At 40.1% G+C, this 16,246-nt stretch overlaps 1 protein-coding gene across 2 annotated transcripts in view; it reads right to left on the bottom strand.

The window, feature by feature from the left end:
• The window catches only part of LOC139766195 (peroxisomal N(1)-acetyl-spermine/spermidine oxidase-like), a 139,031-nt gene that overhangs the window by 14,553 nt on the left and 108,232 nt on the right, over positions 1-16,246 (bottom strand). For both annotated transcript variants that reach the window (XM_071694478.1, XM_071694477.1), the window contains exons 8-9: positions 5,465-5,680; positions 4,817-4,933 (exon numbers count right to left, since the gene is read on the bottom strand). In XM_071694478.1, the coding sequence (XP_071550579.1) occupies positions 4,817-4,933; positions 5,465-5,680 (333 nt within the window). The remainder of the gene's footprint in view (positions 1-4,816; positions 4,934-5,464; positions 5,681-16,246) is intronic.

Genomic DNA, 16,246 nt, shown 5'->3' with positions numbered 1-16,246 from the left:
CAAAGGTCTGTGGGACCCGGATGTTGACACGGAGCTGTGGTTTCAGTGCATTACACAACATGACAGCTAGAGTGAATGTGAGTGGGTGTGGCCTTTTTCCTTCTCTTCCTGACTAATGCAGCAAATGCAATCAAATACAAAAAAGAATTATTTTTTTATTATTTATTATACTTTGTTGCTGTCTCCTGCGTTAGTGAGGTAGCGCAAGGAAACAGACGAAAGAATAGCCCAACCCACCTGCATACACATGCATATACATACACGTCCACACACACACACATATACATACCTATACATTTCAACATATACATACATATACATACACAGACATGTACATATATACACATGTACATAATTCATACTTGCTGTCTTTATTCATTCCTGTCACCACCCCGCCACACATGAAATGACAACCCCCTCCCAAACATGTGTGCTAGGTAGCACTAGGAAAAGACAACAAAGGCCACATTCGTTCACACTCAGTCTCTAGCTGTCACGTATAATGGACCAAAACCACAGCTCCCTTTCCACATCCAGGCCCCACAAAAATTTTCCCCATGTCCTGGTTCAATCCACTGACAGCACGTTCACCCCGGTATACCACATCGTTCCAATTCACTCTATTCCTTGCATGCCTTTCACCCTCCTGCATGTTCAGGCCCGATTGCTCAAATTCTTTTTCACTCCATCCTTCCACCTCCAATTTAGTCTCTCACTTCTCCTCATTCCCTCCACCTCTGACACATATTTCCTTTGTCAATCTTTCCTCACTCATTCTCTCCATGTGATCAAACCATTTCAAAACACCCTCTTCTGCTATTTCAACCACACTTTTTTTATTACCACACACCTCTCTTACCTTTTCATTACTTACTCGATCAAACCACCTCACACCACATATTGTCCTCAAACATCTCATTTCCAACACATCCACCCTCCTCCGCACAACTTTATCTATAGCCCACGCCTCACAACCATATAACATAGTTGGAACCACTATTCCTTCAAACATACCCATTTTTGCTGTCTGAGATAATGTTCTCGCCTTCCACACATTTTTCAACGCTCCCAGAACTTTTGCCCCCTCCCCCACTCTGTGACTCACTTCCACTTCTATGGTTCCATCCACTTCCAAAGCCACTCCCAACTATCTAAAACACTTCACTTCCTCCAGTTTTTCTCCATTCAAACTTACCTCCCAACTGACTTGTCCCTTAACCCTACTGTACCTAATAACCTTGCTCTTGTTCACATTTACTCTTAGCTTTCTTCTTTCACACACTTCACCAAACTCAGTCACCAGCTTCTGCAGTTTCTCACATGAATCAGCCACCAGCACTGTATCATCAGCGAACAACAAATGATTCACTTCCCAAGCCCTCTCATCCACAACAGACTACATACTTGCCCCTCTCTTCAAAACTCTTGCATTCACCTCCCTAACAACCTCATCCATAAACAAATTAAATAACCATACAATGAATGTGGCATTTTTGTATAAGCCAAAGTTAAGATAGATATCCTAACATCATCTGTCTTGAAAATGAATTTTTTTTAGATCCAAAAATGAAAGAAGAGAAAAATAGTTAATAATTATAGCTCATTTAGTATGGGTTTTCAGAAAAGAAGAGTGAATGTTGGGGTGAAGAAGGTGGTGAGAGTAAGTGAGCTTGGGAAGGAGACCTGTGTGAAGAAGTATCAGGAGAGACTGTGTACAGAATGGAAAAAGGTGAGAACAATGGAAGTAAGGGGAGTGGGGGAGGAATGGGATGTATTTAGGGAATCAGTGATGGATTGCACAAAAGATTCTTGTGGCATGAGAAGAGTGGGAGGTGGGCTGTTTAGAAAGGGTAGTGAGTGGTGGGATGAAGAAGTAAGAGTATTAGTGAAAGAGAAGAGAGAGGCATTTGGACGATTTTTGCAGGGAAAAAATGCAATTGAGTGGGAGAAGTATAAAAGAAAGAGACAGGAGGTCAAGAGAAAGGTGCAAGAGGTGAAAAAAAGGGCAAATGAGAGTTGGGGTGAGAGAGTATCATTAAATTTTAGGGAGAATAAAAAGATGTTCTGGAAGGAGGTAAATAGGGTGCGTAAGACAAGGGAGCAAATGGGAACTTCAGTGAAAGGCGTAAATGGGGAGGTGATAACAAGTAGTGGTGATGTGAGAAGGAGATGGAATGAGTATTTTGAAGGTTTGTTGAATGTGTCTGATGACAGAGTGGCAGATATAGGGTGTTTGGGTCGAGGTGGTGTGCAAAGTGAGAGGGTTAGGGAAAATGATTTGGTAAACAGAGAAGAGGTAGTAAAAGCTTTGCGGAAGATGAAAGCCGGCAAGGCAGCAGGTTTGGATGGTATTGCAGTGGAATTTATTAAAAAAGGGGGTGACTGTATTGTTGACTGGTTGGTAAGGTTATTTAATGTATGTATGACTCATGGTGAGGTGCCTGAGGATTGGCGGAATGCGTGCATAGTGCCATTGTACAAAGGCAAAGGGGATAAGAGTGAGTGCTCAAATTACAGAGGTATAAGTTTGTTGAGTATTCCTGGTAAATTATATGGGAGGGTATTGATTGAGAGGGTGAAGGCATGTACAGAGCATCAGATTGGGGAAGAGCAGTGTGGTTTCAGAAGTGGTAGAGGATGTGTGGATCAGGTGTTTGCTTTGAAGAATGTATGTGAGAAATACTTAGAAAAGCAAATGGATTTGTATGTAGCATTTATGGATCTGGAGAAGGCATATGATAGAGTTGATAGAGATGCTCTATGGAAGGTATTAAGAATATATGGTGTGGGAGGCAAGTTGTTAGAAGCAGTGAAAAGTTTTTATCGAGGATGTAAGGCATGTGTACGTGTAGGAAGAGAGGAAAGTGATTGGTTCTCAGTGAATGTAGGTTTGCGGCAGGGGTGTGTGATGTCTCCATGGTTGTTTAATTTGTTTATGGATGGGGTTGTTAGGGAGGTAAATGCAAGAGTCTTGGAAAGAGGGGCAAGTATGAAGTCTGTTGGGGATGAGAGAGCTTGGGAAGTGAGTCAGTTGTTGTTCGCTGATGATACAGCGCTGGTGGCGGATTCATGTGAGAAACTGCAGAAGCTGGTGACGGAGTTTGGTAAAGTGTGTGGAAGAAGAAAGTTAAGAGTAAATGTGAATAAGAGCAAGGTTATTAGGTACAGTAGGGTTGAGGGTCAAGTCAATTGGGAGGTGAGTTTGAATGGAGAAAAACTGGAGGAAGTGAAGTGTTTTAGATATCTGGGAGTGGATCTGTCAGCGGATGGAACCATGGAAGCGGAAGTGGATCATAGGGTGGGGGAGGGGGCGAAAATTTTGGGAGCCTTGAAAAATGTGTGGAAGTCGAGAACATTATCCCGGAAAGCAAAAATGGGTATGTTTGAAGGAATAGTAGTTCCAACAATGTTGTATGGTTGCGAGGCGTGGGCTATGGATAGAGTTGTGCGCAGGAGGATGGATGTGCTGGAAATGAGATGTTTGAGGACAATGTGTGGTGTGAGGTGGTTTGATCGAGTAAGTAACGTAAGGGTAAGAGAGATGTGTGGAAATAAAAAGAGCGTGGTTGAGAGAGCAGAAGAGGGTGTTTTGAAATGGTTTGGGCACATGGAGAGAATGAGTGAGGAAAGATTGACCAAGAGGATATATGTGTCGGAGGTGGAGGGAACGAGGAGAAGAGGGAGACCAAATTGGAGGTGGAAAGATGGAGTGAAAAGGATTTTGTGTGATCGGGGCCTGAACATGCAGGAGGGTGAAAGGAGGGCAAGGAATAGAGTGAATTGGAGCGATGTGGTATACAGGGGTTGACGTGCTGTCAGTGGATTGAATCAAGGCATGTGAAGCGTCCGGGGTAAACCATGGAAAGCTGTGTAGGTATGTATATTTGCGTGTGTGGACGTGTGTATGTACATGTGTATGGGGAGGGTTGGGCCATTTCTTTCGTCTGTTTCCTTGCGCTACCTCGCAAACGCGGGAGACAGCGACAAAGTATAAAAAAAAAAAAAAAAAAAAAAAAATTATAGGTCAGGTTTTTACCTGTTACTGTACATTTATAAGCAACTGATGCAAGTCCTGTAATACTCAAAGATGTATTTGAGAAATTGTGGATAGAAATGATCTGTTGGTAGGAAAAGGTAAGACGGTGTTTTAGAATGGTAATGGGTAGATAATACCACACCACCACATTGGTTTACACAAAAACAAATTGATAATACTTTAGTTGGCTGTAGTGATGCATGATTTATCTCCTATATTATGATTTATCTCTTATATTAAGATAAAATGAACTGATATAACTGAAGCTGGTAGGCAAATATCCCAGTGTAGCAAAGGCTACTGGAAGGATCTATATTTCTGAAAGATTTTCTTGTTTGGCACAAGGAGTATCCCAGCAGCTCTTAAAGCATTATTATGATTCGTCCTTTTTAATGTTGGGTAAGTGTAGTCTTGCAAACTCAACAAAAAGAGAAAAATGAAATTTATGAATATTTTCTTCAGTTTGAAAATGTCAAACAGTTAGTGATAACTGGGACACTTGCTAGAGTTTAATGACTCACTTGTGGGCCATAACAGTATATAGTGAAGAATGGGAGACACTACTCCAAACAGTAGTGCAGTAATACAGGTGGGGTAAGGCCAGCAAGTATTATACAGAGCAACTTGCTAAGATTGTCAGGACGTTAAGAACATGAGACAGTATTCCAATCATTTATGCTACTTTCTGCTGAATAAAATGCCACATCTTCCAGTAAACTAATAAATATTTAAACTTTATTATGCAGGTACTACTACAAATTAGTGTAAAGATTTACCTACCATGTCTTGAGGGAGGTCATAAGTGGTCCAGAGAATATGGAGAGAAAGAGGATCAGGTCCCCACCAGGGGTCAGCCCACCCAAGCTGAATCTTGTTTGCTACACCTAAACTGACAGCCTGTTGGGGGTTAAGGGGCACTCATGTTATTTTGATCTTTATATGAAATATAGAGTTACAGATGAATGAAGTCCTAATAAAGGTATTTAAATCCCTATAATGAATAAAGGATTTTTAAACTCAAACATAAATGAGAAATGTTTGCAGCATTCCTTGCAGAATGAGAAGAATTTACCAATGTTATGAAAGGAGTGCAAATATGACATCACCTCCTTTCCTTGAAGATGTTAGGTAAATTAAAGGAGAGTGTTGAGAGACTCTGGCAATGATCCTACACGTCCAAAGATAGCAACCCAATTTTACTACAAAGTTCAACAAACTAAATCTATTTTGTATGCTGATTTTCATACTAAATTGCTCCTGAACCCTTAATGACTTTAATAATGAAATATATGCTAAATCAATATATAAGGGTAGCTTTAGTAAAATTACAGACAGGAAAAAAATCAACAGACAAAATATAAGATGTATGAAAGTAAGAATTACACTGTAAGAAATCGTAAGAAGTTTGTGAATGATGAAAAATTGTACCTTCAAGGTTTTGACGAAGTTTTCTGGGAGCATGGGGTGGAAGATATGGGTATGGCGCTCCTGGAGGTGGGCAACAGAAGTAGTGACTATCATATGGTGGGCCAAAAAGGAAATGCCCTGCTGTGTCACCACCAGCACCCGGGATTCATCTGGCATGTTCCAGTAAACCTTACACACTGGAGATGACAAATGGACTTTGGAGTCTGGGATGCCCTTCTGCAACACCAATAACCAGTTCAAGTATGCAGAAGGGAGAATAAGGGAAAGGCATGGTGGACAACCCAGTCATTTATGAGCTGAACACATGGTACCAACCATTACCTTTCAAGGATCCAGGATATTTTGCTTTTCCACATAATTTTTCCTAAATTGAGATCAACAATTTTTGAAATACTGTTGCTAATTGCCTTCCCTGCTTAAGCAAAGTAGCATGAAGAACAAATTAAAAATGGACTCATCTGCACATACCCAGTCATTAGCAGTTGTGTAATATGTCAAAATCCGAGATTACTATTCACATTCAAGTCACACAGACTATTCCATGGTTTAGCCTGCCTACTTCATTGACCTTAGTTCAGCCAATTGTTCCATCTTTCCCTCATGTATTACACACTTCCAATTAATGTCTCTCAATTCTCCAATGTTCAGGCCCTGATGTCCCAAGGCCTCCTTCCCTCCAGCTTCTCATCTCCTACTGTCTTCCCTTCACCCATTGCTCCCTTTGCTTCTGAAGCATAGATCTTATCTGTTAATCACTTCACTAATTCTCTCCATATGCTCAAATCATTTTAGCACACCCTGCTTACACTACACCCAATACCAACCTTTCATGAACTCATTTCATACATGATCAACTTACATAACTCTACATATCATCTGCTGTTGCAGGCATTACATTTGCACACCAGAACAGAGCTGCAGACAATGCTCCCTCTTTTTCATGATATTAAAGGGTCTACAGCTGAGGAAACCTATTATATACAAGTAATGGGTGGAGGAAATATGTGTAGGGGCTCATGTGTTGTTTATCAAGTTTGGAGCGTTTGGGAGTTTAATAATGCTTGGGAGCTAAAGTTTTCCAGCTTCAAATTGAATGCCCAGGAGTGTTGCCAACTTCAGTGAATTATTCTACTTCAATAATTGTGTTTTTAAAGAGATCCAATTTTCAAGAGTGTGTGTGTGGCTAATCTGAGAACTTGAATGCCTCTGGGAAACAGTGCTGGAGTTGCCCTCAGCCAGTGGCCTGTGAAGGGTGAGGCTTTACACACTAAGAAGCAGTGCTGGAGTCGACCAGTTATGTCATGGAGTAGAAAGGTATTGGGGTTCACTAGTTATGAGGACTATTGCTGTGGCCACCTCCTTGAGGGAGTTCCACTTGGGAACAGGCATCAGATATATGGATAAAGAGATAGAATGAGATGGACAAATGTTTGAGGGCCCTGAATGTAAATGGGATAATAAATGAAACTAAAAGGAAGGAGCTATGGAGAAATTTAAGATAATTTGGACAAGCCAGGAATTGGGGGAAACCAATAGCCTTTGGCAGAGTGTATGGAGTGAAAATGGAAATGATAAATGCAGCTTATGGGAGAGCATGGGAGGAGGAATGGTATGGATGGGAATGAATGCAAATTATGAGGGCAGAGGGCAGAGGGAAAGAAGGATTTGCAATTGTGCTAGCACTGAGAGTATGAGCAGGTGTTACAAAGCATGGATGGAATGGATCAAAAATAGTGTAGGTGAAAGGAGAGATTGGAATTGTAAAATATGAATGGGTGTGTATATGTATATGTAAATATGAAAACTGTGTAAAGTAAGGATGAAATTAAGCATCTCTAGAGGAATTTGAATGCCTGTGTAAATGGGTTAGAGTAGGAGAGAAAGGTAGTTGATAAATGGGGGGTGGCTGGAGCAAATGAGGATGGAAGTTATCCTGTGAATGTCTGTGCTGAGAGAGTTACAAATGATGAGGAAGAAAAAAAAAAGGCATCCAGTAGATCGCTGAAAAGGAATGTAACACTGAAACTTCAGCAAAGGAGGAGGGAAGAATATAAAATATGTAAGCGACATGTTAAGAAGCTGAAAGAGGAAAGCAAAGAAAAAAAGATGAAGATTTTGGAAGAAAGTTGAGTGAAAATAAGAAAGTGTAGTGGAAGGAGGTGAGAAAGGAAAGAGGTGGATGTAAATGCAAAAAATAACAAAGGGGAACTGCTGATGAAATGGAAGAAGTGAAAGGATTACGGAAAGAGTATTTTTGAAGAAGTGATGAATGTGGGAGGTGAGGCAGCAGTTGTTACAAGCATGGTTATGGAGGATGGAAAGAAAAAGATACAAGTGAAAGACACTATAACAAGATGGGAGGTGCTAAGGGCAAAAATAAGGTTGAAGTTAGGAAAAGCACCTACAGTGGATGGAATTACAACTGAAATGTTGCAGTATTGAGAAGAAAGTGTGACAGGGTGGATGCATCTGATATGTAATTTAACATGGAAGCAGATGGTTGTGCTTGAGGATTGGCTAAAGGCTATAATCATTCCTTTATTCAAAGGAAAGGGTGTTAAGGATGTATGTAGCAATTATAGGCAAAAAAAGTCTGTTAAGTATACCAGGAAAAGTGTATGCAAGAGTGTTGATTGTCGGAGTGATGGAAGTAGCAGAATGCAGAATAAATGAGGAGCAAGGGAGTTTTAGGAAACATAGGGGATGTGTGGATCAGATTTTTGTGGTAAGAATGACAGTGGAAAATTATCTAGCAAAATGTAAGAAGTTGTATGCAGCTTTTACGGATTTGGAGAAAGCATGTGACAGATCTGAATGGAATGCTTTATGAGAAGTGTCAAGGATATATGGAGTAGGAAGCCAACTGTTTGTTGGTGTGAATTCCTTCATATAGGAGCAAATGCATGTGTAAGAATGGATGAAGAGTTGAGCAAAAGTTTTGGTGTACATATGGGTGTGAGGCACGGCTATGTGATTTCATCATGGCCTTTTAAAATATGTTAATACATGGATAGAGCGATAAGAAAGATGAAAGGAAAACTAAGGAAAAGGGGTGTAGAGATGGACAGTGGCATTGCAGTGTGGTGGCTAGTGACAGGACTGTTTGTGGATGATACTGTGTTGTTTGCTTAGAGCTGCAGAAGATTATAAGTGTCTTTTATGATTTGTACAAGCATAGGTAATTGAAGGTAAAAGTCAAAGGGAGAGGAAGAAAAGAAAAGAATACAGCTGAAAGACAAAAAACTGGAGATATCAAATTAGGCAAAAGGACAGCAGTCTTCCTAGCACTGAAGAGAGGGAGAGTGTAAGCAGATGGTAATGCCAGACTGAGAGTAGAGTATTCAAACGTTGATGGATTAAGTTTACCATAAAGAGCTGGCGTTCAAGGTTCGTATAAGGGAAAATGTTCCTGACATTGCTAGAGATAAGACCTCACCCATTCTGCCCAGAGGGGTACATTATGGTAAGCAGGGAATAAAGAAGGCAAAAGAGAGCCTTAAAGTACAAGGAATTGAGGAGGATGGCCAATGCAGGTTATGCATAAGAAAAGTAACTGTAGGGAAGAAGTGCATAGAGCTTTAATGCTATATATTTCCCCAAAGAAGTCCAAGGAACAATCAGGATGGTACATGAAGCAGTAAAACACTTTTTCTCAGAGATGGTGAAGCACTGAGAGCAGAACCCACATCCAAAGCCTTTTCATTCTGGGTGAGGATAAAACATACAGTCCATTAAAGCTTAATTCTAAGACACTTATTTCTGACCCATGTAAGTCATTTGCCCAATCAGGCAGAATCTTAGCTTACTGATAATGTCAGACTGTAAAATATACCAAAGAGATCAGGACAATTTGCAACCAAGGTCAGAATAATGGCTAAAAGAAATTAAAATGTGGCAAATGCAAGGCTTCGGAGAATTCAAAAGTATTAAATAGACCAGAGAGTGAGTACTACATCATATTAGGTGAAATAAATTCATGTTACATATCTCTAGAGCATCAAGTGAGAACTATAATATAGGTATTGGTTGAGAGGGTGAAGGCATGTACAGAGCATCAGACTGGGGAAGAGCAGTGTGGTTTCAGAAGTGGTAGAGGATGTGTGAATCAGGTGTTTGCTTTGAAGAATTTATGTGAGAAGTACTTAGAAAAACAAATGGATTTGTATGTAGCATTTATGGATCTGGAGAAGGCATATGATAGAGTTGATAGAGATGCTCTGTGGAAGGTATTAAGAGTATATGGTGTGGGAGGCAAGTCATTAGAAGCAGTGAAAAGATTTTATCAAGGAAGTATGGCATGTGTACCAGTAGGAAGAGAGGAAAGTAATTGGTTCTCAGTGAATGTCGGTTTGCGGCAGAGGTGCATGATGTCTCCATGGTTGTTTAATTTTTTTATGGATGGGGTTGTTAGGAAGGTGAATGCAAGAGTTTTGGAGAGAGGGGCAAGTATGCAGTTTATGATGGATGAGAGGGCTTAGGAAGTGAGTCAGATGTTGTTCGATGATGATACGGCACTGGAGGCTGATTCGGGTGAGAAACTGCAGAAGCTGGTGACTGAGTGTGCTAAAGTGTGTGAAAGAAGAAAGCTGAGAGTAAATGTGAATAAGAGCAAGGTTATTAGGTACAGTAGGGTTGAGGGAGAAGTCAGTTGGGAGGTAAGTTTGAATGGAGAAAAATTGGAGGAAGTGAAATGTTTTAAATACCTGGGAGTGGTTTTGGCAGCGGAAGTGAGTTACAGGGTAGGGGAGGGGGTGAAAGTTCTGGGAGCTTTGAAAAATGTGTGGAAGGTGAGAACATTATCTCGGAGAGCAAAAATGGATAATGTTTGAAGGAATAGTGGTTCCAACAATGTTATATGGTTTTGAGGCATGGGCTATAAATAGGGTTGTGCGAAGGAGGGTGGATGTGATGGAAATGAGATGTTTGAAGACAATATGTGGTGTGAGGTGGTTTGATCAAGTAAGTAATAATAGGGTAAGAGAGATGTGTGGTAATCAAAAGAGTGTGGTTGAGGAAGCAGAAGAGAGTGTATTGAAATGGTTTGGTCACATAGAGAGAATGAGGAAAGATTGACAAAGAGGATATATGTGTCAGAAGTGGAGGGAACGAGAAGTGGGAGACCAAATTGGAGGTGAAAGGATGGAATGAAAAAGATTTTGAGCGATCAGGGCCTGAACATGCAGGAAGGTGAAAGGCGTGCAAAGAATAGAGTGAATTGGAACGATGTGGTATACCGTGGTAGACGTGCTGTCAATGGATTGTGAACCAGGGCATGTGAAGTGTCTGGGGTAAACCATGGAAAGTCTTGTGCGGCCTGGATATGGAAAGAGAGCTGTGGTTTTGGTGAATTATGCATGACAGCTAGAGACTGAGTGTGAATGAATGTGGCCTTTTCTGTCTTCTCCTAGTGCTACCTCGTGCACGTGCGGGGGAGGGGGTTGTCATTACATATGTTGTGGGTTGGCGACGAGAATGAATAAGGCAGCAAGTATGAATTATGTATATGTGTATATGTCTGTGTATGTATATATATGTATACATTGAAATGTATAGGTATGTATTTGTGCGTGTGTGGACGTGTATGTAAATACATGTGTATGTGGGTGGGTTGGGCCTTTCTTTCATCTACTTCCTTGCACTACCTCGTTAACGTGGGAGACTGCGACAAATTATAATAAAAGATAAATAAAATATTTTTATCTATTCATTTATTATACATTATCGCCGTCTCCTGCATTAGCGAGGTAGTGCAAGGAAACAGACGAGGTTTGGTCTAACCCACCCACATACACATGTATACACAAAAACGCCCCGATACGCACACACACACATATATATATCTCAAGGTATACATACATATACATACATAGACATACACATACATACACATGTACACACTCACAATTGCTGCCCCCACCCTTTCCTGTCGCCACCCCGCTACACATGAAATAGCATTCTCTTCATGTGACCAAACCATTTCAAAACACCCTCTTCTGCTCTCTCAACCACACTGTTTTTATTACCACACATCTCTCTTACCCTTTCATTACTCAGTCAATCCACCTCACACCACATATTGTCCTCAAACATCTCATTTCCAGCACATCCATCCTCCTGCGCACAACTCTATCTATAGCCCACGCCTCGCAACCATACAACATTGTTGGAACCACTATTCCTTCAAACATACCTACTTTTGCTTTCCAAGATAACGTTCTCGACTTCCACACATTCTTCAACGCCCCCTGAACTTTCGCCCCCTCCCCCACCCTATGATTCACTTCCGCTTCTAAGCATGGTTCCTTCCGCAGCCAAATCCACTCCCAGATATCTAAAACACTTCACTTCCTCCAGTTTTTTTCCATTCAAACTTACCTCCCAATTGACTTGACCCTCAACCCTACTGTACCTAATAACCTTTTATCCCTTGGAATAGGGGAGAAAGAATACTTCCCACGCATTCCTCACGTGTCGTAGAAGGCGACTAAAGGGGATGGGAGCGGGGGGCTAGAAACCCTTCCCTCCTTGTATTTTAACTTTCTAAAAGGGGATATATATATATATATATATATATATATATATATATATATATATATATATATATATATATTTCTTTCTCTTTTTTTGTACTATTCGCCATTTCCCGCGATAGCGAGGTAGCGTTAAGAACAGAGGACTGGGCCTTCGAGGGAATATCTTCACCTGGCCCCCTTCTCTGTTCCTTCTTTTGGAAAATTGAAAAAAACGAGAGGGGAGGATTTCCAGCCACCCGCTCCCTCCCCTTTTAGTCGCCTTCTACGACACGCAGGGAATATATATATATATATATATATATATATATATATATATATATATATATATATATATATATATATATATATATATATATATATACTCATATGAGTGCAAGTGGAAAATGAAATACAATAGGTTCCCAAGTGCACTTTCGTGTAATATTCATATCATCATGGGAGATACAAGAAAGAAATATAAGTCAGTTGATATATAAAGAAGAGACGTAGCTAGGACGCCATTTGTTAAACAAGTGATTGTCCAACACAGACAACGAGCGTATCATAAACTTATTATGGGGACAGGAAGGGGAATCGTTTACAAATTTTATCAACAATAAAGCTATCAAATTTGTATAGACTTTCACCAGTATTAAGGTTATAATTCTTCGTGTATTCAATAATAGAAGATTCAATGATATACTCGTGGTACTGGAGTAGAGTTAATAACTGAGATGGCATTACTCCAGTCAGTACAATGATCATAGTTTTTGATGCGATTAAACAAGGCATTTGATTCTTGCCCTGTTCTTATACTATATTTATGTGGCTTACGTCTAACAGGAACATCCTTACCAGTCTGCCCAACATAAATCTTATCACAGTTTCTACTTAGCACTTTACACATGCATCCAGGAAAATGTTCTGGTGAGTTCCAGATTAAGATATTCTTTCTAGTAATATTGTTGTTGAAGGCAACATTTTCATTACAGGATTTAAGCAACATCTGGAGTAAGTAAAAGTATCAAATGGGAGAACTAAAAGATTCTTGGTGTCAATGGGAGGTTTGGGCTCAACTCTATAAAATGATTTTGCTAAGTTAAGGAATTTATCAATGAAAGATCTAGGGTACTTTAACTTAGATCCAATAGAACATATCTTCTCAAACTCATCATTGACACCATTGACACCAAGAATCTTTTAGTTCTCTCTTTTAATAATAATTTTACTTTACTCCCCATGGTGCTCAAATCCTTTAATGTAAATGTTGCCTTCAGCAACACTAATACTATAAAGAATATCTTAATCAGGAACTCACCAGAACATTTTCCTGGATGCATCTGTAAAGTGCTATGTAGAAATTGTGATAAGTTTTATGTTGGGCAGACTGGTAGGGATCTTTCTGTTACACTTAAGCAACATATATATAGTATAAGAACAGGACAAGATTCAAATGTCTTGTTTAATCACGTGAAAAATATGATCATTATACTGACTGGAGTAATGCCATCTCAGATTTTAACTCTTAATTCCAGTACCAAGAGAAATACTGAATCTTCTATCATTAAATACACAACGAATCATAACCTTAATATTAGTGAAGGTCTACACAAATTGGATAGCTTTATTGTTGATAAAGTTTGTAAACAATTCCCCTACTTGTCCGCATAATAAGTTTATGATACGCTTGTTATCTGTCTTCGACTATCACTTGTTTACCAAATGGCGCCCTAGCTACTCTTCGTTGTATGTCAATTGACTTATATTTCTTTCTTGTGTCTCCCCTGATGATGTGATTATTACACGAAAGTGCGCTTGGGAATTTATCGTGTTTCATTTTCCCCGTGGACTCAGGAATATACTTGATCACGCGCAAAATTGTGATCCTTTCCTATATATATATATATATATATATATATATATATATATATATATATATATATATATATATATATATATATATTACTTTATACTTATTCGCTGTCTTTTGCGTTAGCGAGGTACCGCAAGGAAACAGACGAAAGAATGGACCAACCCACCCACATAAACATGTATATACATAAAAGCCCATACACGCACATATACATACTTATACATTTCAACGTATACATACATATACATACACAGAAATAAATATATATATACATGTACATATTCATACTTCGTGCCTTCATCCATTCCTGTCACCATCCCGTTACACATGAAATGACACCCCCCCCCCTAACCACCACCAGCGAGGTAGCGCTAGGAAAAGACAAAAAAGGCCACATTCGTTCACACTCAGTCTCTAGCTGTCATGTGTAATGCACCAAAACCACAGCTCCCTTTCCACATCCAGGCCCCACAAAACTTTCCATGGTTTACTCCAGATGCTTCACATGCCCTGGTTCAATCCACTGACAGCACGTCGACCCCGGTATACCACAACGTTCAAATTCATTCTACTCCTTGCACACCTTTCACCCTCCTGTATGTTCAGGCCCTGATCCCTCAAAATCTTTTTCACTCCATCCTTCCATCTCCAATTTGGTCTCCCACTTGTTCCTCCACCTCTGACACATATATCCTCTTTGTCAATCTTTCCTCACTCATTCTCTCCATGTGACCAAACCAATTCAATACACCCTCTTTTGCTCTCTCAACCACGCTCTCTATATTACCACACATCTCTCTTACTCTTTCATTACTTACTTGATGAAACCACCTCACACCACACATTGTTCTCAAACATTTCATTTCTAGCACATCCACCCTCCTCCGCACAACCCTATCTATAGGTCATGCCCCGCAACCATATAACATTATTAGAACCACTATTCCTTCTAATATACCCATTTTTGCTTTCCGAGATAATGTTTTCGACTTCCACACTTCTTCAATGCTCACAGAACCTTCGCCCCCTCCCCCACCCTGTGACTCACTTCCCCTTTCATGGTTCTATCTACTGCTAAATCTACTCCCAGATATCTAAAACACTTCACTTCCTCCAGTTTTTCTCCATTCAAACTTATCTCCCAATTAACTTGTCCCTCAACCCTACAGAACTAAATAACTTTGCTTTTATTCACATTTACTCTCAACTTTCTTCTTTCACACACTCTACCAAACTCAGTCACCAATTACTCCAGTTTCTCACCTGAAGCAGCCACCAGCGCTGTATCATCAGAGAACAACAACTGACTCACATTCCAGGCCCTCTCATCCACAAAAGACTGCATACTTGCCCCTCTCTTAAACTCTTGCATTCACCTACCTAACAGCCCCATCCATAAACAAATTAAACAACCATGGAGACATCATGCACCACTGCCGCAAACCGACATTCACTGGGAACCAAATACTTTCTTCTCTTCCTACTCATACACATGCCTTACATCTTTGATAAAAGCTTTTCACTGCTAATAGCAACTTACCTCCCACACTACATACTCTTAATACCTTCCATAAAGCATCTCTATCAACTCTATCATATGCCTTCTTCAGATCCATAAATGCTACATAAAAATCCATCTGTTTTTCTAAGGATTTCTCACATATATTCTTCAAAGCAAACACCTGATCCACACATCCTCTACCACTTCTGAAAAAAACATTGCTCTTTCCCAATCTGATGCTCTGTACATGCGTTTACCCTCTCAATCATTACCCTCCCATTTAATTTTCCAAGAATACTCAACAAACTTATACCTCTATAATTTGAACCCTCTTTTTATTACCACGCATCTCTCTTACCCTTTCATTACTTAAGCAAACAACCTCACACACATATTGTCCTCAAACATCTCATTTCTAACACATCCACCCTCCTCCGCACAACCTTATCTACAGCCCACGCCTCGCAACCATATAACATTGTTGGAACCACTATTCCTTCAAACATACCCATTTTTGCTTACCGAGATAATGTTACCGCTTTCCACACATTTTTCAAGGCTTCCAGAACTTTCGCATCCTCCCCTACCCTGTGACTCACTTCTGCTTCCATGGTTCCATCCGCTGCCAAATCCACTCCCAGGTATCTAAACATTTCACTTCCTCCAGTTTTTCTCCATTCAAACTTACCTCCCAATTGACTTGTCCCACAACCCTACTGTACATAATAACCTTGCTCTTATTCACATTTACTCTCCGCTTTCTTCTTTCACACACTTTACCAAACTCAGTCACCAGCTTCTGCAGTTTCTCACACGAATCAGCCAACAGTGCTGTATCATCAGCAAACAACTGACTCACTTCCCAAGCCCTCTCATCCACAACAGACTGCATATTT

Source organism: Panulirus ornatus, chromosome 57 (genome assembly GCF_036320965.1).
Source record: "Panulirus ornatus isolate Po-2019 chromosome 57, ASM3632096v1, whole genome shotgun sequence".
NCBI lineage: Eukaryota > Metazoa > Arthropoda > Malacostraca > Decapoda > Palinuridae > Panulirus > Panulirus ornatus.
Note: the sequence above shows the minus strand (reverse complement) of the source record. Positions and strands in the feature narration are given on the sequence as shown.